At 42.3% G+C, this 27,485-nt stretch overlaps 1 protein-coding gene across 1 annotated transcript in view; it reads left to right on the forward strand.

Annotated features, from left to right (window-relative positions):
* Positions 1-27,485, forward strand: part of LOC140714508 (neogenin-like) — a 209,133-nt gene that overhangs the window by 82,342 nt on the left and 99,306 nt on the right. Inside the window, exons 5-9 of the mRNA XM_073025803.1 lie at positions 3,667-3,803; positions 7,454-7,608; positions 11,573-11,693; positions 24,742-24,898; positions 26,853-27,007. Of these exons, the coding sequence (XP_072881904.1) occupies positions 3,667-3,803; positions 7,454-7,608; positions 11,573-11,693; positions 24,742-24,898; positions 26,853-27,007 (725 nt within the window). The remainder of the gene's footprint in view (positions 1-3,666; positions 3,804-7,453; positions 7,609-11,572; positions 11,694-24,741; positions 24,899-26,852; positions 27,008-27,485) is intronic.

The raw sequence follows: 27,485 nt of genomic DNA on the forward strand, positions 1-27,485 counted from the left end.
CCACAGGTCAATGACCCTGACGACAACAGTGGTGAAGTTACTTGAGGGAATTCTGAGGGACAAAATCTGATTAGGAGGGGTCAGCATGGTTTTGTGTGTTGGAATTTGTGCTTGATGGACCTCTTAGAGTTTTTTGAAGAAATAATAAAAAAAGTAGATATAGGTAGGGGAGTGCTGTTGTCTATTTGGATTTTTAGCAAAGCCTTTAATAAGGTTCCACATGGTAGGCTGGTCTGGAAGGTTAGTTCCTGTGGAATTATATAGGTGGGTTCAAAATTGACTCAGAAATGGGAAGCAGACAGTTGATGATTGAAAATTGTTTCTTGGAATGGCAACCAGTGACTAGTGGTGTGCCACAGCGGCTGTTATGCGCTTTGCTATATAAATAATTTGGATGTGAATCAGTAAGTTTGCAGATGACACAAAATTAGGTATTGTTGAGAAGAAGGTTATCATAGATTACAGGGCAATCTAGATCTATTAGGGAAGTGGGCCAAAGAGTGACAAATGGATTTAAATACAGTTAAGTATAAGGTGAAGTATTTTAGAAAGTCAAACCAGTGTAGGATGATACGACGTTAAGGAGTGTATAGGACGGAGGGACAAGAATACAAGTTTGTTGAAAGTGGCATCATAAGTAGACAGGATACTGAAAAGGGTGTTTAGCCCACTGGCCTTCATCAGTCAGGGCACTGAGTATAGCAGTTGGAACATTATGTTGCAGTTGTATAGGCTGCAGATGGAGTACTGTGTACAGATTTATAGGAAAGATGTGGTTAAATTGAAAAGAATACATTAGAAATGTACAAGGATATTGCCAGGACTTGAGGGCCTGAGTCACAGGGTATGCTTGGCCAGGCTGGGTCTCTATTCCTTGGAATGTAGGAGAATAAGGGACAATTTATAGAAATGTTTAAAATGATGAGAGGCACAGATAAAGTGGATGCTGACAGCCTTTTAGGGGAGACCAAAACATAAGGGCATACTTGTAGGTTCATGGTAAAGATTTAAATTAGAGCAGAGGATTAATATTTTCTTTCACACAGAGGTTGGTGAGTATAAGCTGACAAAGGAAACAGATGAAGCAGGTAAAATTTAAGAAACATTTTGATAGGTACTGGAGGGATATGGGCTGAATGAAGGAAGATGGTTCTACCTGGGTGTGCACTGCAGTGGGAATGGAGTGCAGGGGCCAAAGGACCTCTATCTGTGCCAACCATGCTATGAATCTAAAGGTTTGGGATTCACTGGGTGATTATTTATTTGTAATCTGTTTTTGCTGAGATGGAGTCAGAATTGAGTGAAAGAGTTAACATTTTATAATGAAGCCAAAGATTGAATATCTCATTTCATCTTGGGTTCTGTGCTGAAGGGGCCTTAAGCAAGTAGACCTGAAGATAATTAAATTTAAATGCAAAACATGGGCCAGGCTTCACCAACAGGCAATATTTTAGAATACAGTGGATTCCGGATAATTGGGACACATTGGGATGAGTACATTTTGGTCCAACCAAGCGGCTGAAGTTTCATGGAAATAGTTAAAAAGATAAAGTACAGTTTAACTGAGTAACAAATTAGGTGCATAGTTAATGAAATACAGAACAAATTAGAACACTACCAATGATAAAACTGTCTATTAGTTCCTAATAGTTATCGATGGAAGAATTCTTCCAGTGTGCACTGCTATGTGTGGGCTGTCCAGGAAGGGGTAGCTTCTCTGGTGAAGGGGTTCACTCACCTTTGGTCCCCACCGGACACTCAACTCTCACCTGCGGATCCAAGTAGTTGTTTCATGTGACAGCAAGCACACCCTGGTACACCATTGTGACAGGCTGGCTAAACCAGGAGGCCTCATGCCCCAGTGAGATGGGGAAATCCCTGTCCAAGCATGTGAAGTCAACTCTGGTGGACTGGCCGGATGAGATCAACATTGACATCCAATGGCCAGGAAGGCAGTTCTGCAACACTTTGTGGAGAGTGAAGGGCATGAGGAGGCACAGAAGAAGTCATGGTTACCCACTGCAACCAAGGAAGACCCCAGTGTATGTATTTTCCACTTTAACAACTTTCTTGCAACAGTTTTGCTGTCATCGTTGGATACAACAAACAACATGCTGTGGTGTTCTTTTGATTGACACTATAAATGAACAAAAGTATCACACAGTACAGATAAGTGAACTACCTTCATACAATATTGTCGACGATTGCATCCTCCAAATCTTCAATTTTTGGGATAATGTTCAAGATGATTATCGATACCTTCAAACTCTTTGCAGTCAAACTTGAAGTAGTGAAATCATTTCATTTTCACACTTGGACATTTTTGGCACCTCCAAGCCTGAATGCTTGAAACTGCAGTGAGCAAAACCATTCTAAGTTGTCTTACTACTTATTTCTTGCCAAATATCAGTGACAAAAATCACTGCCATTTGAACACAAACACATGCAACTGACACTATTTAAAAGCTGTTCACTCTAAGCACAGTGTACTGTCTGATGACCACACATTCATGTGACTAATGCTAGTTAAAAACTGTTGGCAACATCCAGCGGTTTCTTGGACAGGAAAAAAGTTTTCAAAGTATCCAGCACATGATGTTAAAAGTTAAATTCATCCACAGGTCAGACTATGCTGAGACAGGTGGTAAGCCAGAGCATTGTTTGTGGTGCTATCATCAGTCATAGTGACCTGTATTAGGGAATGGAATATTGGATACTGGTGTTTCTATGATTGAGAGGTTTTAATTATATGTTACAAGAGCACAGAATGAACAAAGGAAAGAAGAGAAGAAGAAAAAAGTTGTGGTCTTAATAAAAGCTAGCTTTGACTAAAAAGATAACATCATATCAGTGATAACAATTAACCTATAAATTAACCAGATTCAAGTGGTGTAGCACTTGTAACAGAAAAGCTAAGAAACTTCCAGAAAAACACAGAAGCAGCTATACTACAGCTACTGGAACATTTAGTAAACAAATAATACAAATGTATTCTTCCCTCTTCCTTCTATGCGTGGCTGGGCACTGGAACAACCAAGGCCATCCATTCTTTGAGCCTATTCTTTGTATGAGATGTGGTTGCCCTTGGCATTTCATGCCGAACAACCTCTGAAATAAGTTACAACACATGATTTGATGCTCAGTCAGACCAAGATGACAAAGTTTGTGAAAAGTTTGTTTTAGTTTTGGACAGTTGATAAAGAGAGAATGGAGTTGGTAGAACATAGAAATCTACAGCACATTACAGGCCCTTTGAAGAAAATAAAGTTCCTTACAGACAGTGGTGGGGCTAGAACCTCATTTGGTGATCACTGGCTCTGTAAAGCTGTTGTGATAACCGCTATGCTACTAGTGCATTTAATGTATTTGTAATCTGTTTTGGTTGGACAGATAGGTAACCGATTAGAAGTTTAAGATTTTATACTAATTACTGGGATGCAAGTTTCATGTGTGTGCTAGCTTTTATTGTCCATTCCTGGCTTCCTTCAAGTAGTGATGATGATGACTCTTAAACTATGGCAGCTTGCCAGGCCGTTGGTACAGAGTGCCAGGATTTAGACTCTTGTGATGGTGAAGGGGAGGGTTATGCACTTGGTGGCAGCTTTTCCTACTGTTTTCAATTCGTTTTTCATGTCCTGTTGTAATCCGTTTTCCTGAAACTCACAGGTCCCACAGAATGGCTTTGGTTGGCAGTGGCAGTCTGCAGATCAATGATATTTTGGAAGAGGATGCTGGCCTATATGAATGCATTGCAGAGTTTGGGAATGAGACCATCCATGCTCAGGCAGAGCTGAGTGTTCAAGGTAAGATATTCAAAATATGCTGTGGCCTCTTAGCTTCAGGGAACTCACTTACAGTAATTTCTACCCCCTTCCCTTGTCTTTTTTTTCCATTTCCCATTCTGGTTTCCCTCCTCCTTTCTTTTCTCCTGTGGCTCATTGTCCTTCCCCCCCATCTGATTCCTTCTTCATCAGCTCTTTACCTCTTCCACTTATCCCCTTCTACCTTCCACTTCATTCCCACCTTCTCCCTCACCTACTTTTACCTATCAACTGCCAGCTTGTACGCTTTCTCCTCACCACCACCACCTTTTTATTCTGGCACCTTCCTTCTTTCTTTCCAGTCCTGATGAAGGATCTCGGCCCAAAACATCTGCTCCATAGATGTTGCCTGACTTCCAGCATTTTGTGTGTCGCTCCATATTTCCAGCATCTGCAGAATCTCTTATGCCAATGCTCAGCTGCCTTCATCCTTGGTTTGGATCATTTACAAAGCCTTTATTGCTGTGAAATATTTCCTCAGAATGAGACAGTGCATTGGCCAGAGGAGGGAGTGGCATGTGTGGTCAAAGTGAGAGTGGTTGCACAGGTTCTGGTGTTTGTAACTGACAGAAAACAAAACACCTTAAAGGCAATTAGCTAGAATTTTGCTTAGGAATAGATCATATACACTGTCAGTTAGTGTTAGTTTTTCACACAAATCTTTTTCATATTCTTTTCATCTGACCCAAATTAACATAAATACTTATTTTAGTTGGATTACTAATGTAGTTTCTGGAATACATTTATGGATATAAGTATATTTGATAGTGGAATTGTGTGAGGATGTAACTTCAGGAGCTGAAGGCATCCTTTCTCTCTTTTTCTGGGAATGCCCAATTCCTTGCTGTCTTCCAAATTCATTGCTCCCAAAGCTAAACTGTGCCAGGTGTTAGTCTCAGTCAGAGCCATCGTTTGTGTCTTAAAGTCTCAGAGTATGGAGGGAAATTCAGCTATTCTCCCAAATTAGACCTGAGTCAGTTGTGACACTACCAACGTTTATTTTATAACTACTGCTAGCAGTAGGAGAAATTGAGGTGATGAATTAAGATAGTCACAAATAAAGCTCGTCACTCATCAAGTGTGTCAGCTCCTGGCTAATCCTTTTCTCATGGAGTACCTGGCAGTGAGTTAACTAAACTGGGAGCAGCATGTGGCTGGCAGGCAGGAGATGGCTGCTGAGACAATAATCGGAACATGAGGTGAAGGGATGCTCTTAAACATAAAGTGCAGATTTCTTCAGGGGTTGAAGTTTAAACAAAGATTTCATTTGTGCTCTTAGTTTGAAATTTTCTTTCTGAAACTTAAGATATTTATTCAGCCATAATTGTTCTTGAAGCAGACAGGGAGGTAATCAGCAAACAGATTGCCATTGTTTTTTGGCTCAGTGTTGTGTGCCTGTGTATTAAGTGCACTATTTCAATTATAGTTATTAATAGCTGTATTAATATTCCTACCATTTCCAACCACACTCCCATGAAAGCTATTGAAAAGCTATGTCCTCCAATTCTGGGTCCTTGTGTATTTAGTTTTATGTCTGCCACTGGGGACGATTGAATTCATCTGAGTAATTGTGTTATGTCCACAGCTCACTTGGTCAGAGTGCTGGTAGTTTCATAATTTGGCCTTCCAGCCTGTGAAGTGCTCAGCATTCATGAAGTGTAATCACCTGGTGATACTTCATCAATTTGTAGGCATCTTAGAATGTGATGCATACCTTATTAGTTAGCAGCTCACCTGGGATGTCATTAAGTACCTGGAAGAGAGGGTACTGTCTCTGAAAAAGTAAATATATTGAGACTACAATTTTTGAATCACTGGGCAGATCAGCAATATTAAGTAACAAGACAGTTCATTGACCTCGTGAGTGTACTGATTTGTGACTGTTTCGATGGAACTGTTTCAAAATTCTTCTGTGAATTTTGATGAGTTGTTTAAAAGATGAGTGGTGTACAGTCTGGAGTGACCCTCTATGAACCAGCTAACAATCCCATTGCAATTTCACATTAGGTTGCAATTGGGCTTTGGGCCATCTCCTCAGGAGCTTCCTCCTCACAAGTACGCTTGACAAGGTCTGCAATGTTGCCCATTGCAGATGTCTCAGATGCTAATGATTTTACATGCATGATGAGTAATTAGTAGCTATAGTAACAAGCTTTGCCAGCCATTAAAGTGCAACTAGGTTGACTGGAAGCTCAGTGCAGAAGTAAATCAGCAGTAGCTCAACCCTTATCGGCCATCACCCTTCCATTACGAGGACAACAAATGCTAATGCCGTGACCTTTGATTGATCCTTCAGGTGTTCTTTGTGCATTGGTATGAAGTGAATATGTTCACTCTGAGCAGGCAGTGACAATGGTGGCCATTAAATCCTTCTTTTCATATCCCAGAATACTAATGAATGTCCTTTAGGTTCATCATCAAGGACCCCAGCCATCCATGCCATGCTCTTTACTTGCTGCTGCTGTTGGAGAGGAGATACAGGACCCTCAGGTTCAGAAACAGTTATTACCCTTCTACCATTAGGTTCCTGAACCAACATGGATAACTTCACTCACCTTAGCTCTGAACTAATCACTGAACACAACCTATGGACTCACTTTCAAGGACTCTACGATTCATCTTCTCAGTATTATCTATCTAGTTATCTCTTTATCTGCTTTTTCATTTGTATAGTTTGTCTTCTTTTGAACTCTAGTTATTTTTCAGTCTTTGCAGTTTTCATCAATACCATTGTATTTCCTTGTTCTACTATGAATGACTGCCAGAAAATGAATCTCTATGTAGCAGACAGTGAAATGTATGTACTTTGTATGTTTGCTTTGAACTTTAAACCTTTCCCATTTCAGATTCTAATTACTTCTTAAATAATTATAAAGTTTTTATTTGCTTTAGTCCTTCTTGAGAGGATTTTGAATATTGGGCAAGTGGACTCTAGGGGGAGCCACTTCTGTCAATTGTTTCTTATCATCAATCTTCTGATGAATCAAAATTATTTCATTCCAGTGCACAAAAATTTTGCTGTTCAACACCTGTAGAATCAATCAAAGGTCATTGAAATTTAAGTTTGTGAAGTAAAGTACAGTTTCTGATTAATTTGTGCAGAGGCACTCTCTAGTCTTCATAGATCAGACCAGAGATCGTTCCTCAGTTGTTTGTTAATACTCCACGAGAAGGATTCAGCCTGGAGCTGACACACTTGAATGTGTGATATGTTTCATGTGTGATCACTGTAATTCATTACCTCAAACTGCTCCTAGTTTAATAATCTTCCTGACATCATCTTAGTGTCACAATTATCCAATTCGAGTCAAGTTTGGGAGGACAAAAGTTAAAATTATAATAAAGATGGAAAATGTTGGAAGTATTCAACAAATCAGGCAGCATCAGTAGAGAGAGAAACAAAGGAAATGTTATATGTCAATAACCTTTCATCAGAATTGGTTTGTTAGAGAGCAGAGTTGCTGGTAAGTGAAATTTGGAATTGTACTGCGGAGTTAAGGTGAATGGAGATCATGCTTTATTGGTCCCGCGGTCTAGAGAAAATCCTTTCTCTGCTTGGAGTTGAGAAAGGATCAGGGGATTTCTGTGGCCCTTCTGCTTACCATTCCATTCTCTTTTGCTTCCTTTAATAGTTCCCCCTCACTTCCTGAAGCGACCTGTTAGCATTTATGCTCACGAGTCCATGGACATTGTGTTTGAATGTGAAGTGACAGGGATACCAATGCCAGCTGTAAAATGGATCAAGAATGGAGACATGGTGATCCCAAGCGACTATTTCAAGATTGTTGTGAGTAAATTATTAGATTGGGTTGTTTCTGCCATCTGCTTTTATGGATACTGCAAACCTCACACACATGCTAATAATGCAAACAATTTCAGCCCTTCATTCCATTTATTTTGCCACGTCCTACACTGTTCATTGAAAGGGTATCAGAGTTCTTATCTCTATGTGAGAAATGCAGAATGCTACCTGGTGAGCATAATATCTAGAAAACTCTAAAATTTCCTGTCTAAATTCATATGCTATTATAATATCTGCTTCTGGTATCCTAATTCCTGCAGCAAAAAGCAAGCCTGTTGTCGATACTGAGAGCACCTCAAATTAATTTTTCATGGCTAATATAGTACAACATACACAAAATGCTGGAGGAACTCAGCAGGCCAGGTAGCATCTATGGAAAAGAATATAGTCAACATCTTGGTCCGAAACATTGACTTACTTTTTTCCATAGGTGCTGCCTGTCCTGCTGAGTTCCTCAAGCATTTTGTGTGTGTTGCTCAGATTTCCAGCATCTGCAGATTTTCACTTGTTTGTGATGGCTAATATAGTTACACATTTTCTCTATGTTGTCGATGAATAGAATAAGTGGGAATTGGAGTGCCAGTCAGCATGTGTAGAAGACAGTTCTGGCTGAGCATCATCAGTCTAACCATGTTAGTTTCAGGCAGGTTAGGATGGTTGATGCGCTTCTGTTTTGAAGGTGCATGGCAACTAGAATGATTTATTTAGCTATTCCACCTTTTATGAGGAGCCACACATGATGCCTTCATGTGAATGTAGGTGGCAAATTTGTAGGTGATATTGTGGATAGCAAGGAAGGCTATAGCAGGGTACAGATCAGGATGGGAATGTTGGGCAAAGTATTGGCAGGTGGAATTTAATCTGATAAATGTGAGGTAATGCATATTTACAAGTCAAGTGGGCAAAATATATGCAGAATGAATGTTGATAAACAGAGTGACCTTGGTTTTCAAATTCATAGTTTTTTAAGAGTCAAAACTGTAGATCCGTTGGTGAAGAAGGCACCATAATTGCCTTCATGAGTATGAGTTAGGTTATTGTGTTGTAACTTTGCAAACAAGTATTCGCGGTCTTTTTCTCAGAGTACGGGAGTTCATTAGATTAAAGTGAGAGAATAATGATTTAAAGGGGACCTGAGGGCAACCTTTTACACAGAGGGTGGTGGGTCTATGGAATGAGCTGCAGAGGAAGTGATAGAGATAGGTACAGTTACAACATTGAACAGGTACATGGATAACAAAGGTTTAGAGAGATATGGGGCAAATGCAAACAAGTGGGTCTCGGCATGGACAGGTTGGGCCAAAGGATCTGCTTCTGTGTGGTCTAACTCTGATTAGACCATACTTGGAATATTGTATGGAGTTGTGGTTACAGCATAATAAATGGAAGCTGTGATTGTGCATGAGAGAGTGCAGAGGAAATCCACCAGGATAATGCCTGGATTAGAAGACTTCATTTGACAGGCTGGGCTTGTATTCCCAGAGCAAAGGAGATCAAAGGGTGATTTTAACTCGAGGTTAAAATTTCCTTTATCTGAAATTCTGAAATCCAAAAAACTCCGAAAAGCGAAGATTTTTCGCCAACAGCTGACATCACTTAGGTGTGATGTGGCAGCACTAGCAGAGGCTACCAGAAATCAGTTGTGGCTCGGCTCTTGTACTGGTTACGCGTACATTTGCTGTTCGCTGATAGTTTGTTTTCACTGTTGACTTTGTGTTTAATTTTACTGTGAAAATGTCAAAAAGAACTGCAGATACCCCTATGGGTAACAATGAGAAAAAGAGAAGGAAGCATCTATCATTATCAATAACGCAGAAAGTGGAGTAATTGCAGAAGCTTGATCGTGGTGTGTCTGTGCGGCGTCTTACTGAAGAATATGGTGTTGGAACTACCACTGTATATGATTTAAAGAAACAGAAAGACAAATTATTGAAGTTTTGTAGTGACAGTGACATTCTACATTTATTCCAATAAGTCATTTACCATGTGTTTGATTTGGTTCGTTTGAAGCTGTATATTTTTATGTTTTATTGAATGTTTTTGTTGGAAATAAATTTTTTTCTTGTCATTATTCCCTAAACAATACAGTATAACAACTATTTACATAACATTTACATTGTATTAGGTATTATAAGTAATCTAGAGATGATTTAAAGTATACGGGAGGATGTACGTAGGTTTGGAGCTCAGCCGGGTCCTAAAGTCTACCACACTGAGACAGATTACATAAGGGACTTGAGCATACGTGTTTTTTGGTATCCGGGGTAGGGAGTGGGTCTGAAATCCGAAAAATTCTGAATTCTGAAATGCAGCTGACCCCAAGGATTTTGGATAAGGGATTGTGGACCTGTAGTAAGTTTGATCTTTTAAGCAGGTATATATGCTTTTTAGTCAATTGTTCATGCTGCATATAAGTTCTTGCCTGAGAGGGCATAGTTTTAAGGTGCTTGGAAGTAGGTATAGAGGAGATATCGGGGTAAGTTTTTTACACAGAGAGTGGTGAGTGCGTGGAATGGGCTGCCGACGGCGGTGGTGGAGGTGGAAAAGATAGGGTCTTTTAAGAGACTCCTGGATGGGTACATGGAGCTTAGAAAATAGAGGGCTATGGGTAAACCCAGGTAATTTCTAAAGTAAGTACATGTTTGGCACAGCTTTGTGGGCCAAAGGTTTTTTATTGTGCTGTAAGGTTTCTATGTCTTTGCACAGAGAGTAGTGAATATCTGAAATGATCTGCTGGAGGAAGGTGGTTGAGGTGGGGACAATTGCAACATTTAGGGGGCATTTGGAGAGATATATAGAGGGGAGAGGCTTGGAGGGTTATGGGTTGAACACAGACAACTAGGGCTAGCAGAGAGAATGCTATGGTTAGCATGGACTATTGAGCTGAAGGATCCATTTTCTATGACTATGACCATGTATTTCACATTCTGGCCCATTGTTAGCATCGTGTACTTTGTGTAAATTGCTGGCTGCCAAGCTTCCAATACTTTGCCAGCACTTTACTTATTTGTCACGTGTACACATAATTCACATAATTCAATGCCAGCATTTATTGTCCAGCCCTAATTTCCCTTCAAAGGGTATAAGTGATTAACTTTTTGAACTGCTGCAGATTCACCTATCACCTTATAGCTATTCTCCTATTCCTCCCTCCAACCTTTTATTCTGGCATATTCCCCCTTCCTTCCCAGTCCTGAAGAAAGGTCTCACCCCAAAATGTCAACTGTTTATTCAATTCCATAGATGATGCCTGTCTTGCTGAGTTCCTCCAGTATTTTGTGTGTGTTGCTTTGGATTTCCAGCATCTAGAGAACTTGTCGTGTTCATATTGGTCACAAAATATCCTTCTATGTAAATAATTTAGCATTATCATCATTAAGCAAGTTGGGTCAAACAACAATCTGGCAGGTTCACATGATCCTGGCATGATCACTGGTGTAATCATTTTGGTAGCATAAAGCTTTACAGTGCAGTGAGCTGGATTCAATCCCTGCTGCTGACTGTAAGGAACTTGTACGTTCTCACCACGACTGTGTATGTTTCCTCCGGGTGTTCCAATTTCCTCCCACATTTCAAAGACAAATGGGTGTGGGTTAGCAAGTGATGGGCATACTATGTTGGCGCCAGAAACATGGCAACATTTGCAGGCTGCCCCATTGTATCCCTGGACCGTGTTACTTGTCAGTGTCAACAATTCATTTCACTCTATATTTCAATGTTTCGATGTACATGTGACAAATAAAGCTAATCATTGTTTCAGATCTGTCTGTTGATCATTTGTCCAAGCCTGTAGATGTCTATTTCAGATTTTAACCATTAATTCCTAGCAGTGTGCCTATCTTCAATCTAGGAAGAGATCTTTATTCGTTGTACTCCAGGACTCTCCTGTTTGGTAAGGAAGCTGTTGTTGTGTGCACATAACATTGTTTTTATTTGCTGTTTTTTTCAGAATGAGCGGAACTTACAAGTCCTTGGTCTGGTGAAGTCTGATGAAGGTCTGTATCAGTGTGTGGCAAAGAACGACGTGGGGAACAAGCAGGCCAGTGCCCAGCTGATCATCCTGGAGCACGGTAAGTGAGAGATAGCACAGACGTGCCTGCCAGGTGCTGCCAGGGAAGGGGGAACCTGCAGGACTCTCTTAGATCTCAGGACTTGGCAGTGGGAGTGAGAACGAAACAGGTGGCCAAAGCAGTTTGGCAGATGGTAGAATACTGCTTTCAGCAACAACTCTGCTTGCTCTGGGCTAAAACAGCTTGAACATGGTTCTAGTATTCTGCATGTGTGGAGGCTCCCTTTAAATGATAAGGCACTGTCTTTTCTTAATGACCCAGTTTTAAAAGAAATTAGTTTTTGCCCACCCCATGTTCCTGCACATTCTAAATAGTCCCTGCCCTAGACAGTTTGTGCCAAGATATTCCCCTCGGTTTCTACCAGCTCCCTTTTAGTTTCAGCCAGGGGTGTCTGCAAGTTCTCGATGGGCAGTGTTCTCCTTTCCTCCTGGTTGGCAGGAGAACCCATTCCCTCTGCAGGTGGACAGAATCCTAATAGTTACCTGGAGAAATACACACTGGCTTTACATACCTGCTCCTGGAAACTCGTTGAATTGTAACCACTGCTTTTGTTGATTTGAGTGGATGAGCTGATTCAATAAACAACAGTGTGATGTGAGTGACTTTTATTGTCCAGATGCTCCAGTGATGGTTATAGGGCCAGGGACTTGTTTTGAAGGTAAGCAAATTGCAGTGGACGAAGTTTGTCTGGAAAGCTGGAGTCATTGTGTGCCATAACTTACACAGCACCTCATTGTCACCAAGATTGAAGGTTGTAGTGGACAGCAAGGAAGGCTGTCATAGCTTGCAGAGGGATCTGCATCAGCTGGAAAAATGGGCTGATGGAATTTAATGCAAACAAGTGGGAAGTTTTGCACTTTGGTAGGCCCAAACAGGGTAGTTCCTACACAGTGAGCCACAGGGCACTGAGGAGTGTGGTAGACAAAGGAATCTGGGACTACTGGTACAGTTGCAAGAAAATGTTAGTGAACTCTTTGTAATGACCTGGTTTTCTGCATTAATTACTCATAAAATCTGGTCTGATCTTCATCAAAGTCACAATAATAGACAAATGCAATTTGCCTAAACTAATAACACAAAAAAAATTGTACTTTTCATATCTTTATTGAACACATTGGCTAGAAATTTAGACCACTTCTCCACTTCTGAGAAACTGTTTCAGTTCATCAATATTTCTGGGATACATTGCATGAACAGTCCTGTTCAGGTCATGCCACAGCATCTCAATTGGGTTAAAGTCTGGACTCTGACTTGGCCATTCCAAGCTTGAATTTTCTTCTTTTTAAATCATTTTGTTGTTGATTTACTCTTGCGTTTCAGATCATTATCTTCTTGCATCATCCAACCTCTATTAAGCTTCAGGTGACGGACCGCTACCCTGACATTCTCTTGTAAAATGTCTTGATATGATTTTGAATTCATTGTTCCTTCAACAATTGTAAACTGTCCAGGGCCTGAGGCAGCATACCATTCTGTTCCTTCCATCATGCCTCACAGTTGGGATGGGTTTTGGTGTTGGTGTGCAGTGCCCTTTTCCTTCTAAACATAGCGGTATGCATTTCTGCCAAGAAGTTCAACTTTTGTCTCATCTTTCCACAGAACATTGTCCCAAAAGTGTTGTGGAACATCCAGGTGGTCTTTTGCAAACTTAAGACGTGCAGTAGTGGGTTTTTTTTGGAGAGCAGTGGTTTTCTCCATGGTGGCCTTCCATGAACATCATTTTTGTCCTATGTTTTTATTATAGAGACACGTGAACAGAGACTTTAGCAATTTCTAGAGATTTTTGCAGGTCTTTTGCTGTTACCTTGGGTTCTTTTTCACTTCCTTCAGCATCACACATTGTGCTGTTGGTGTGATCTTTGCAGGACGCCCACTCATAGGGGGAGTAGCAACCGTACTGAGTTTCCTCTGTTCGTAGAAAATTTCTCTTACTGTGCACTGGTGAACACTTGAGTCTTTAAAAATGTTTTTGTAGCCTTTTCCATCTGTATGCATCTCTACAATTCTGAGGTCCTCTGAAAATTGTTTTGATCAAGGCATGGTGCACATAAACAGATCTTCCTTGCGAAGAGCAGGGTCTGTCAGTAACCTAATTTTGTATGTCTTTTATAGGGCAGGGCACCTTGACAAACGACATCTCCAATCTTATCTCATTGATTGGAATGCTTGACTCTGGCTGTTGTAGCAGGCATTACTCCAGAGATTCATGTACTTTTTTGAACCTAGACTGTGATTGTTTAAATGGAGTAATCAGTATGACGAGAAGTACAATTGTGTTTGTCTATTATTATGATTTGTCTATATTTGTCTATTATTATTAAGATCAAACTACATTTTATGAGTATTTAATGCTGAAAGCCAGGTAATTGTAAAAAGTTCACAAACACCTTTTGTACAAACCCCATTTCCAGAAAAGTTGGAATATTTTCCAAAATACAATAAAAACAAAAATCTGTGATATGTTATTTCACGTGAACCTTTATTTAACTGACAAAAGTACAAAGAAAAGATTTTCGGTAGTTTTACTGACCAACTTAATTGTATTTTGTAAATATACACACATTTAGAATTTTGGAAAATATCCCAACTTTTCTGGAAATGGGGTTTGTACATAATTTGTTGAAAATGGCATCACAGGTAGATAGGGTTGTAAAGAAAGCTTTTGGTATTGGCCTTCATAAATCAATGTATTGAATGTAGAAGATGGGATGTAATATTGAAGTTGTGTAAGATGTTGGTGAGGCCAAATTTGCAGTATTATGTGCAGTTTTGGTCACCTACCTACAGGAAGTATATAAACAATGTTGAAAGATTGCAGAGAAAATTTACAAGGATGTTGCCAGGTCTGGAGGTCCTGAGTTGTAAGGAAAGATTGAATAGGTTAGGATGTATTCTTTAGAACTTAGACGATTAAGAGCAGATTCGATAAGAGGTATATAAAATGATGACGGGTATACATTGCTTGTAAATGCAAGCGGGCTTTTTTCACTGAGCTTGGGTTTGACTACAACGAGGGGTCATGTGTTAAGGGTGAAAGGTGAGAAGTTTAAGGGGAATTTGAAGGGAAAATTCTTTACTCAGGGGGTTGTGAGAGTGTGGAATGAGCTGCCAGCTCAAGTGGTCTATGTGAGCTCGTTTTCAAAGTGTAAGAAAAGTTTGGATAGGTACATGGTTAATTGGGATATGGAGGGCTATGGTCCTGGCGCAGGTCGATGGGAGTAGGCAGTTTAAATGGTTTTGGCTTGGACTAGATGGGACGAAGGGCCTGTTTCTGTGTGGTACTTCTCTATGACTATGACTATGACTTATGATGGTACACATTAAAGTCACTGGGTGGTAGTTGTTAAGACAATTTATCTTGTTTTTCTTAGTAGTCTTCTTAAACAGGGTTCACCAACCTTTTTTGCACTGCAGACCAATTTAATATTGACAATATTCTTGCGGACTGGCTGACGGGGGAGTGTTAATCACAACCGGAATATAGGTGATAATTCAACTATAAGTCACTTATAAATGGCTAATACACTCAATTTCATTTCTAAAAGGGTTTATCTAACAAATTTAATATTAAACACAGTGCATATTTTCCTCGTATGAACATATAAAATCATTGCAACACACCAGTGAGAGGACAAGGTAAGGGCCGGAGATCCCCATCCAGAGAGAGTGACCGACTGAGCAAGGAGTGTGACAGGGCGCCTGCCGCTGACCCCCCCGCCCCGTACGTAGGATCTATCGGCGGACAAAAGTTTGGCTTGAGGGATGACTTTCAGTAGATCGCAGTGAGGTAGCTGCTCTGCTACTTACGAAACCCTGAGCTTGAATTAGGTCGTCTGCGAATATTTTAACACCGGGTTCCCCACGACATTCGGTGTGCTAAACAGGTTCAGAGGCGGTGCCCATCTGTCCACGCTCCAGGCCAGTAGCAACAGCACTTCTCGCTGGCCGCACAAGGCGGCTGGGTACCAGAGGCCAACCAGTGGTCCCTGGCACGAGGGTATCACTGCGTTTAGGCGACTGATGACCTCACGTGGGTAATGACTTTGCGTGCGTAATGACCTCGCGTGCATTCAAGTTCAACAATGGGCGTGACAGGGAATGAGGAAAGGTGCAGCTGACTCATATGGTTTCATATCGCCAAATCATACCGTTTCCTCGCAGCCTGGTAGCACACGCTTTGCGGCCCGGTGGTTGGGGACCACTGTTCTTAAAGCATGGAGGAACTACAGGGTAAGGCAAAGAGAGGTTAAAAATGCCAGCCAAACCCCTGCCAGTAACCAGCATGGGATCCAATGACAGGGCCAGGTGCATGAACCAGGCCAAATGCCTTCCACAGGTTCCTCTGTGGAAGACTGATTGTTGAGGGTAGGGCAGTGGGTGGTTGCATACCTGAACTTTGGTGAAGCTTTTGACAAGGTCCCTCATGGTAGGCTGATCCAGAAGATTAAGGCACATAGGATCCATGGAGATTTGGTAGATGGGACTCAAACTTAGTGTGGTCATCGAAGACAGCGGGTAGTTTCTTTTGACCAGAGGATTGTTACCTATGTGCTCTGTTTTTAATATATTTAATAATTTCAATGAAATTGTAAGTGGGTGATGAGTAAGTTTGCAGGTGACATAAAAATTAGCAGAGTTGTGGATGATGAAGATGATTGTTAAAGGATTCATCAGGATACAGACCAGATGAAATGTCAGCTGAAAAATGCAGGTGAAGCCTAAACCAGACAAGCGTGAGGTGTTGTACTTAGGAAAGTCAAATATAAAGAGGGACATATACAGAAAATTAAAGGACCCATTTAAAAACATTGATATATAGAGGGATCTAATTATGCAAGCCCATAGCTCCCTGAATGTGGCAATGCATCTAAGAAGACAGGGTCATTAAAAACATATAGTATACTTGCCTTCATTGGTTGGGTGTTGGGTATAAAAGTCAGGAAGTCATGTTGTAGCTGTATAAATCTTTGGTTAGGCTGCACTTGGAATATTGGGTGCAGTCCTGGAGCCTTTGGAGAGAGTGCAGAAGTGGTTCACCAGCAGTTTGCCTGGATTACACAGTATTAGCTTAAAGAAGAGTATAAACAAAGTTGAATTGTTTTCTATTGAGTGAAGGGAACACATGATAGAGGTTTGTAACATTTTGAGAGGCATAGACAGGCTAGATGTTCAGAGTCCTTTAACCAGGATAGAAATGTTAAATACTGGATGGAATAGCTTTAAGTGAGAGGGGGAATGTTAACAGGAGATTTAAGGAGGCAAGTTTTTTTTCAGTGGTTGGTGAGTGCATGGAACACATTGCCAGGGGAAGTGGTGGAAGCAGGTCAAAGAGCAAGTGAACAGGCAAGGAATGCAAGGATATAGACTATGTGCAGACCGGTAGGATGAGTTTGGATTGGCATGGTCAGTAGTAATACTGAAGGGCCTGTTCCTTGTTCTATGTTTGTATCCAGCTGCCACTCCCCATGATCTGTGATCTACTATGGTGCAGTTCCACTGACTGACATGTCTCTGTGCCCATGAACACAGAGCTGAATCTGACACTGTCCTAGTGCAATAACACAGCCATGAAAAATCAGAATAGGTGAATCCAGAGCAGTTAACAGTCTCAGAGGAATCCAAGGGAAGGAAATAAAATTCCAAATGGAACGGTGATCAGAATGCAATTAGATGAGGCATCATGCTGATAGTCCAATTATGGTACCCTCACTCCATTAACCATAGATACTGGGTATTAAATGTAAAACTTCTCACAGTAACTGACTGAAAAAAGCACATGATCCATTTGAAGCCCTGCCAGCCATGTGCTACTGTAATGGTACATTGTGATATTAATGAGTTGACTAACATGTGTACTTCACGTACATGGGAGAGTCAGGTTGATTTGATCATTGATCTGCAATGGATTTACACTGATTGGATTTGCTGTACTATTTGTAGCAGAAACGTAGTGCAATAAATACTACTGTGTATTTGAGCTCTGTTTTAGTACTAAAAATAGGAAAGAATGACAGATAAAGCATTGTGTCCTTAAAGGAGAGTGAGTATAAAGTATAACCAAAACACTCTGTGTCGAGATGAATCTAACCCCATTCATGTAATTCCTCAGTGTATTGATTATCTGTTAACTTCCCTTTATAAATTTCTGTGTATTGATTAGCTGTTCTGATATCCATTCCCTAAGCTGCTCTCCTCTAGTGTCTTTATCAGAAGTGATTTTGGAGCCTCTTGTTGAAGGGAGGGATGATTGTTGAATCTCAGTAAGTGTAGTAGGAAGGAAAGAGCCTACACTACCAAGACTAGGCAAAGAGCGCAGCTCCTCGATATGATTTGTCCAAAACCAAGTGCTGTTGCCGACTGATACTACAATAAGGATGGTCTGGAAATCTTATAAGATCTAGTCTAGTGTTGTACACAGACAGCTATTGTTTTCTGCTGTGAGCACGACTGATTGAAGACCCTTTTACAAGAAGTCAATATTACACAGTAATGAGACCTCCTTTGTTTTATCTTTCCCATGGTAACAATTTATGATTCATTTCCCAGGAAGCTCCTTTAGCCATGAGGATACAATATTAAATACAGAATCTTCATTACCAATCTTCAGTCCTAATGAGGGATTTCGGCCTGAAACGTTGACTTTTTACTCTTTTCAATTTATGCTGCCTCCCATGCGGAGTTCCTCCAGCATTTTGTGAGGTGAAGATGGGGCAGGCAAGTGACTTGCAGCAATTCACACAGAAAACCCAGCTTGTTTAAAGATGGAGAAAGTAGAAACCACATCAACTTCTCCCATGAAAACAGGGTTGTATTCTCCAGAAAAGTGCCACCCGTAGAAGATGGCTATAGTATGCGCATACAATGAGACCTAGTCACTCACTGGAGTGTAGTCGCCTTGCTTGGCTGACTGTGACTCTGCCTGACAAGAATGTTGTTACTAAGTGGAGGACCTGGTACACTAATGTCATTAAAAAAAAAATTGGATAGGTATATGGACAGGAAAGGAATGGAGGGTTATGGGCTGAGTGCAGGTCGGTGGGACTAGGTGAGAGTAAGCATTCAGCACAGACTAGAAGGACCGAGATGGCCTGTTTCCGTGCTGTAATTGTTATATGGTTTATAAGTATAGCCATTTTCAAGAAAGATCTACTCCCTGAATTGCAGTACAGATTTCATGCATATGTGGGTACAATCTTCAATTTGGGGCAATTCTGGGAAAACGCAGGGAGCAGCATTGATCATATGTGATCCTATTTGACTTTACAAGAGCTTTGCTCACGTGGAGGGAGTGCGGAGATCCCTTCAGATTTGGCCACAAACAGACAAGTGTCTCTATTCTGAAGCTGCTGAATGATGGTGTGCAATTCCAGCCATTCCCAGACCCAGTTGCAGTACAGACTGGTGTCAAAAAAAGTTGTCATCACTCCAAACTTCTCCCCAATCTTTCTCATTGAGGTGCTGTGAATTTACAACTTTAAAGTTTAGTTTAGATAATTGGGGTAAATAACTACCTTTGGTTTTGACACTAAATGTGTGATACAGTTACCTGAGATCTTACAATACTGCATACTTGTTCACACAGCAGAGGGTAAATTTACATCCTCTAGCATTTCGTGTCAGTGTTAATCTGCAGAATTTCTTGTGATATAGTTTACTTCCCCACTGCCATCCCTTTCAGTCTTTGGCTTGCTTTTTGTGCGCAATATTGCCTCAAAATTTGGAGGCCAGTGAATTAGTTTGTTTACCATAAAACTGATAGAAGCAGGTTAGAGGTATTTTAATGGTGACCATATTGAACTATTGATTTGAAAGTGTATATCGATCTCTTGGAGTTTGAGATTGTTGTGGCATTTTACAGCTGCCTGTTACAGTGATGTGAAGTCATAGGGGCCAAGAAATGCACTGCAGTCTCCGAGGTTGATGGGTCATTGAAAGCCTGCATTAAACAAACAGAATAAGGATATCTGTAGCAGTGCAAATGGCAATGGTTTTCCTTTGCATCAAGTTCAGATTCATTTATTTATCTATCACATGTATATCAAAGCGTACAGACAAATACTTCACTAATGCTTCAAGAATTTGATGAGTTTAATGAAAATCCACAAAAAACTGCAGATGCTAAAAATTATTAATAATGAAAATGCTGGAAACACTCAGCGGGTCAGGCAGCATCCTCAGCAAAGAAAGTAGATATGTTTTATATTGAAGGCCCTTCATCAGAATTGGGAAAGCGAGAAAAAGAGTGAATCAGAATCAGGTTTATTATCACTGGTATGTATGTGAAATTTGTTAACCTAGCAGCAGTTCAGTGCAATACATAATGCAGAAAACCCCCCCACAAAATTATATAATAATAATAAATAAATAAATAAATTGCAGTATATGTATATTGAATAAATTAAAAATCATGCAAAAAACATAAATACTATATATTTTTTAAAAGTGAGGTAGTGTTCGTGGGTTCAATGTCCATTTAGGAATCGGATGGCAGAGAGGAAGAAGCTGTTCCTGAATCACTAAGTGAGTGCCTTTAAGTTTCTGTACCTCCTACCTGATGGTAACTGAGAACAGGAGCTTTAAGCTGTAGAGAATATACTGGTAGGGAATCAGGGTTGCTGAGGTGATTCCTGTGTTCATGAGGACAGTTAGAGGGAGAGGAGTAAAGGGAATGCCTCTGTCAGATAATGAATCTGAAACCAAATGCAGAAAACTAGAAATTCTAAGCCTGTGAAAATGTAGATGGATAACCTGTCAAAGAACTGAGACCAGACTTACCTGAAATTGCTGAATTTCATACTGACACCTGAAGATGAATGCTGTCACTCCTGCTTATAATTGGCCTAGTTGGAACAGTGTAGCTGGACAGAGACTGAAATGCTCATCAGCATGGGTGTAAGATGGAAAATTAAAGTGAAAGGTGGCTAGGATCTTGGGGTTCTCTGTCCAGACTAAAAGAAGGTGCTTTGCAAAATGGTCACCCTGTTTGTGTTTGGTTTCTCCAGTGGACAGGAACACCTAATGCAGTAGACTAGATCTGAAGAAGAGCAAGAGCTTTGCTACTCCATTTGGAAGGACTGTTTGAGTCCGTGGATATTAGGAAGCATGTATGCATAATGTATAATATCCACTCTGTCACACTAGACACAGAAACATTAAGAGTCATAGAACTGTACTGCACTGAAACAGGCCCTTCAGTGTCCATGCCGACCATTGCATATCTGCTCGTCCCTAAGCTTACCATGCCTTGATGATTCCAGTGCTTATTCAGATGCCTGTTAGTAATACTGAGTTCTGATGATAGAATTCATTTGTATTTTTACTGCACAATACAGAATTATCTTTTAAGTTCCCTGGTCAGGGAACCTACTCCTGAATTACCTATATGATCAAAGTAAACACCTCAGATTTAATGTTAAAGATTGGGTATGTTTAGATATCTATTCTATTCCTCTTGTAGTTGAATTTGACCACAGATGCCCCTAGGAGAAGGAAATAGGTTACTTTTAATTCATGTGCTCATGATCATATTAAATATTTTAAAGTCAGCCCAGGATGCCTTCTGGTGTTTCTGTTGTGATCTCAGAACATCTTGCTTTATTTGGGCAGCATTAGGGAGTCATAACCTGAGGGCTTTACTCCAGCCGGCATCATTGTCACCCAGGGATGAGTGCACACTGAGTTCCAGTCCCTTCTCAAGTGGTAGAAAACTTACTCTGCAGAGTTAGCTTTCTCTATCCCATGGTCATTTAATGCTGGGTATACATAGACAGACATGCAGAGGCATGGGCAGTAAACCCTGAGCAGGGGATGGGTCAGTAAACCCTGAGCTGGGGATGGGTCAGTAAACCCTGAGCTGGGGATGGGTCAGTAAACCCTGAGCTGGGGAGGGGTCAGTATGCCCTGAGCTGAGGATGGGGCAGTAAACCCTGAGCAGGGGATGGGTCAGTAAACCCTGAGCTGGGGATGGGTCAGTAAACCCTGAGCTGGGGATGGGTCAGTAAACCCTGAGCTGGGGAGGGGTCAGTAAACCCTGAGCTGGGGATGGGTCAGTAAACCCTGAGCAGGGGATGGGTCAGTAAACCCTGAGCTGGGGAGGGGTCAGTAAACCCTGAGCTGGGGATGGGTCAGTAAACCCTGAGCTGGGGAGGGGTCAGTAAACCCTGAGCTGGGGAGGGGTCAGTAAACCCTGAGCTGAGGATGGGTCAGTAAACCCTGAGCAGGGGATGGGTCAGTAAACCCTGAGCTGGGGGTGGGTCAGTAAACCCTGAGCAGGGGATGGGTCAGTAAACCCTGAGCTGGGGAGGGGTCAGTAAACCCTGAGCTGGGGATGGGTCAGTAAACACTGAGCTGGGGGTGGGTCAGTAAACCCTGAGCAGGGGATGGGTCAGTAAACCCTGAGCTGGGGGTGGGTCAGTAAACCCTGAGCAGGGGATGGGTCAGTAAACCCTGAGCTGGGGGTGGGTCAGTAAACCCTGAGCAGGGGATGGGTCAGTAAACCCTGAGCTGGGGAGGGGTCAGTAAACCCTGAGCAGGGGATGGGTCAGTAAACCCTGAGCTGGGGGTGGGTCAGTAAACCCTGAGCTGGGGGTGGGTCAGTAAACCCTGAGCAGGGGATGGGTCAGTAAACCCTGAGCTGGGGATGGGTCAGTAAACCCTGAGCAGGGGATGGGTCAGTAAACCCTGAGCTGGGGAGGGGTCAGTAAACCCTGAGCTGGGGTTGGGTCAGTAAACCCTGAGCAGGGGATGGGTCAGTAAACCCTGAGCTGGGGAGGGGTCAGTAAACCCTGAGCAGGGGATGGGTCAGTAAACCCTGAACAGGGGAGGGGTCAGTAAACCCTGAGCAGGGGAGGGGTCAGTAAACCCTGAGCTGGGGATGGGTCAGTAAACCCTGAGCAGGGGATGGGTCAGTAAACCCTGAGATGGGGAGAGGTCAGTAAACCCTGAGATGGGGAGAGGTCAGTAAACCCTGAAGTGGGGAGCGATCCATAAATCCCTGGGGATGGGTCAGTAAACCACTGAACCTGAGAATCGGAGTATTTTGGGCTGAGTGACATTAGAAGGTTCTGTACTCTAGGTGTGTATTGTAGTGGCCTATCAAGTATTGAAAGGCTTAGAAAGAGTGGGTGAGGATCAGTGTTTCCAATAGTGAGGCAGTTTAGGGATAGCCTCAGAATAGAGTGACTTCCATTTAGAACAGTGACGAGGATGAACTTCTTTAGCCAGAGAGTGGTGAATTTGTAGAATTCATTATCACAGGCAGCAGAGGAGGCCAAGCCATCAGAATCAGAAACAGGTTTAAATCACAGGCATATGTTGTGAAATTTGTTAACTTTGCGGTTACAGTACATTGAAATTCATGATAAATATAGAAGGGTATATTTAAAGCATAATCTTGATTAGTAAAGGGCATTAAGAGTTACAGGGAGAAGGCTGGAGAATGGGGTTGAGAGGGATAATAAATCAGCCATAATGGAATGATGGGGCAGAGTCGATGGGCCAAATGGCCTAATTCTGCTCCCATGTCTTCGGTCTTCTGGATTTTGTGTTACACTGTTCGTTGTGTTGTGTGGGTGTATGTTACTGTGTGCCTGTGTCCTCACGGACTGCTGCTATAATGTATGTCTGTGTACCTCCCTGGGTGTACGTTACTCTGTGCCTGTGTCCTCACGGACTGCTGCTTTATGTATGTCTGTGTACCTCCCTGGGTGTACGTTACTCTGTGCCTGTGTCCTCACGGACTGCTGCTTTATGTATGTCTGTGTACCTCCCTGGGTGTACGTTACTCTGTGCCTGTGTCCTCACGGACTGCTGCTTTATGTATGTCTGTGTACCTCCCTGGGTGTACGTTACTCTGTGCCTGTGTCCTCACGGACTGCTGCTTTATGTATGTCTGTGTACCTCCCTGGGTGTACGTTACTCTGTGCCTGTGTCCTCACGGACTGCTGCTATAATGTATGTCTGTGTACCTCCCTGGGTGTACGTTACTCTGTGCCTGTGTCCTCACGGACTGCTGCTTTATGTATGTCTGTGTACCTCCCTGGGTGTACGTTACTCTGTGCCTGTGTCCTCACGGACTGCTGCTTTATGTATGTCTGTGTACCTCCCTGGGTGTACGTTACTCTGTGCCTGTGTCCTCACGGACTGCTGCTTTATGTATGTCTGTGTACCTCCCTGGGTGTACGTTACTCTGTGCCTGTGTCCTCACGGACTGCTGCTTTATGTATGTCTGTGTACCTCCCTGGGTGTACGTTACTCTGTGCCTGTGTCCTCACGGACTGCTGCTTTATGTATGTCTGTGTACCTCCCTGGGTGTACGTTACTCTGTGCCTGTGTCCTCACGGACTGCTGCTATAATGTATGTCTGTGTACCTCCCTGGGTGTGTGTGCCTGTGTCCTCACGGACTGCTGCTTTATGTATGTCTGTGTACCTCCCTGGGTGTACGTTACTCTGTGCCTGTGTCCTCACGGACTGCTGCTTTATGTATGTCTGTGTACCTCCCTGGGTGTGTGTGCCTGTGTCCTCACGGACTGCTGCTTTATGTATGTCTGTGTGCCTCCCTGGGTGTACGTTACTCTGTGCCTGTGTCCTCACGGACTGCTGCTATAATGTATGTCTGTGTACCTCCCTGGGTGTGTGTGCCTGTGTCCTCACAGACTGCTGCTTTACGTATGTCTGTGTACCTCCCTGGGTGTACGTTACTCTGTGCCTGTGTCCTCACGGACTGCTGCTTTATGTATGTCTGTGTACCTCCCTGGGTGTGTGTGCCTGTGTCCTCACGGACTGCTGCTTTATGTATGTCTGTGTGCCTCCCTTTGAGTTCAGCAGATAGCTGCCCATTTGCCCTTTCTACGTCTGTTCATTTTATGTTCCCATTGTGCTTTAGTTTGGTTTATTTTCTTTACTTTTTCTCCTTTTTTTATTTTTTATTTTTGTTTTGTGTGTTGTGGTGTCTGACGTCCATCCCACCATCCCTTCCTGTGCACCAAGATGTTCCCATCCCGACATTTCCCCCCACCTCACTGACAAGTGCCACTGCTGACCATCTAGCGACGGCCACTGCTGGACTGCTGCCCTCTGCTCCCCGTGATGTGGTGGCTCTCCTTGTCTCCACGCGCTTCATCAAGCTGGCATGGCGCCCACCTGCTGAGCCAAATGCAGAGATCCTCGCCTACTCCGTGTACTACGCCAAGGATGGTGCCAACAGGTAGGTGTTCTGCAACCCTTGCCCTCTGGTTATGTGGCATACTAACACTGAGAGCTTCCTGCCTAAAGCATGTCAACCCAGTCTGTATTCACTGCACTCCAATAGCACTGCTCCCCAGTGTTTCCTCCTCCTGCTCCTGACTGGGAAAAGGCTGTCATTGTCAGATGTGTGAAGTGTTAGCGTGAGTATTGCCCAAAGTGAATGGATTAACATTTGTAATATTTAGTACTTATTTCAAGGAATCAGCTCAGAAGAAAGGAAGTGGCAAGTTTCTAGAGTGACCCCTTTATCTGGTGCTGGGTTGAATTAATGTGACTTGGTGGTATTGTGTAACATGAGCCAGTGGTATTAGCACCACATCTGGCTCAGAGCCCACTCAAGGAGTTCACCACATAATTTAGGCCAACCCTCCAGCACATGTTGATGGGGATCTCATGGCCATAACAAGTGGGCACCATGGTAGCATAGTGATTAGCACGGCGCTAATACAGCTCAAAGTGTCAAAACTTGGAGTCCAATTCTGGTGTCCTCTGTACATTCCTTCCCATGTATGCATACATTTCCTCCCACAGTCCAAAGATGTGCAGTTAGTAGATTAATTGTTCATTGTAAATTGTCCTGTGATTAGGCTGATGTTAAAATTGGTGGGTTGCAGGGCAGTGTGTTTCATTGGGCTGGAATGGTCTGGTCTGCTTTGTATCTCTAGGTAAATAAAACAAGTGTTCCTTACAAGTGTTTGTAAGCCAGCTTGCAGGGAATATCATCCATGTCCACTCTTGTGTCCTGAGCAATATTTAATCAAAGCTAACATTACATGTTTTGGTCATTATCACAGTGTTGCTATGGGATCTAGCTGGGCACAGATCAGCTGCTGCTCTTATGACATTTTAACAGTTGCAACACTTTAACAGTATTAAGTCTGAAATGGAGCTCTCAACTGTAATCCCATTTCCCTGATGTTTTTTTTTCCTAATCTGTCCATATTCTTCCTTTCAACTGTGTATCTAATACTGTTTTAAAATTGCTGTCCAGCCTCAACTCATTAGTTGAATTATCCTGTTTGTTCATTGTCTTGTGCGAAAAGCCGTAGTCCTTTGCCCAGTGATAATCCCGAGTTCGTCATTCACAGCTAGTAGAGTTTCTGGTTATTTACCTTCTCTGACAGTAAGAATCATTCTATTTTTTTGGACTTTTCTCTGTAACTCTAAGCATTTATTCACTTGATAAATTCTAATAAATCATAGTCATGCTGCCTGTCTCTATGGTTCCAACAACATCCCACCATCTATAATGATATGCTTTGACTGTGACCTGAATGAGTCTTGCACAACTTGACACAGCTCCTCCAACTTGTACGGTCACCCAGAATTCCTTCTGGTATCATTGCCCTTTCTTCCTGCCTGTAACATTTAAGTGTCAACATATTTCCACTTCCCCCCCCCCCCCCACCTCGCCCCATCACCGTCCCTGCACTGGGCTGAGGGTATTACCCTGTGTGCATGCTTTCTGGTACTGCTATCTCCTGGGATCTATCCACTTCCCAGTTTTTTTCACCCAAAAAGCATTCTGTGTGGTTCTGTTGGGGAAAAACAGCTTGTCCTTATTTCAGATTCATACACCACATTCAAAGCTGGGAAAGTAATTATTTTTTGGAAACACTGATAATTTTATTCAAGCCCAATGGAATATATATGTCAACTGTTATCTTACTCATGCTGGAAAACCTGAAACTGGGTGTCAGTTAACACCACTCTGAAGAATGAGCCTGTTTCCATAACCGTGCAGTCCACATTTCTCCTGACCCCTAGAATAATGAGAGAGCTGGGTAGAAATGGAGCTTAATACTTGACACTGCTGCCATTGAATGTGGAGCAGCCACCACCTCGGGACAGGTCACCACTTCCATTTGGATGGATGAGTTGTAAAAACACTCTGCTGTGATATTTCCCAATAGGGAACGTGTGGAAAATACTAGTCGACCGGGCGATCTAGAAGTGACGATTGGAGAGCTGATGCCAGATGTGAAGTATGTATTCCGAGTGGTTGCTCACAATAAGCATGGAGCGGGAGAGAGCTCTGCTCCTTTCAAAGTGGCCACCCAACCGGAAGGTTAGTTTGTTTCTCAATGTGGCCTGCCTTGTCTTGTTGCTATGTGTTTATCTGAATGCATGTTTAATGTTGTCATTTACTGTCACTTTGTATGTACAAGCAAACAACGGCATCTAACTCCAATTTGAATGAAGTAAAGATTTATTCATCTGGTTTTATGCAGAGGTCACTTTTACACATTCACTGATGCCTTTCTGAAATTCATTCATCCACTAAGTTCAGTAAAAATGCTCAAGCCAGTTACTATCACCAGACTTATAATCACAAGAGTTTCTGCAGATGCTGCAGTTGGGGGCAACCATAGATATTACTTCCTAGCTGTCTGTGTGATATGCAAGTCAGGACAGTACGCTATAAAGAGAAAGCTATTGCCAAAGCAGTAGGCTACCCCGCTTCATGCAGATGATGAATCCAGAGACACAGCAGAGCCCGATACAGTTCAGTACCAGTGCAATCGCAGAAGATGCCATTCAGTGTT

This window comes from Hemitrygon akajei, chromosome 21 (assembly GCF_048418815.1).
Source record: "Hemitrygon akajei chromosome 21, sHemAka1.3, whole genome shotgun sequence".
NCBI classification, from domain to species: Eukaryota; Metazoa; Chordata; class Chondrichthyes; order Myliobatiformes; family Dasyatidae; genus Hemitrygon; species Hemitrygon akajei.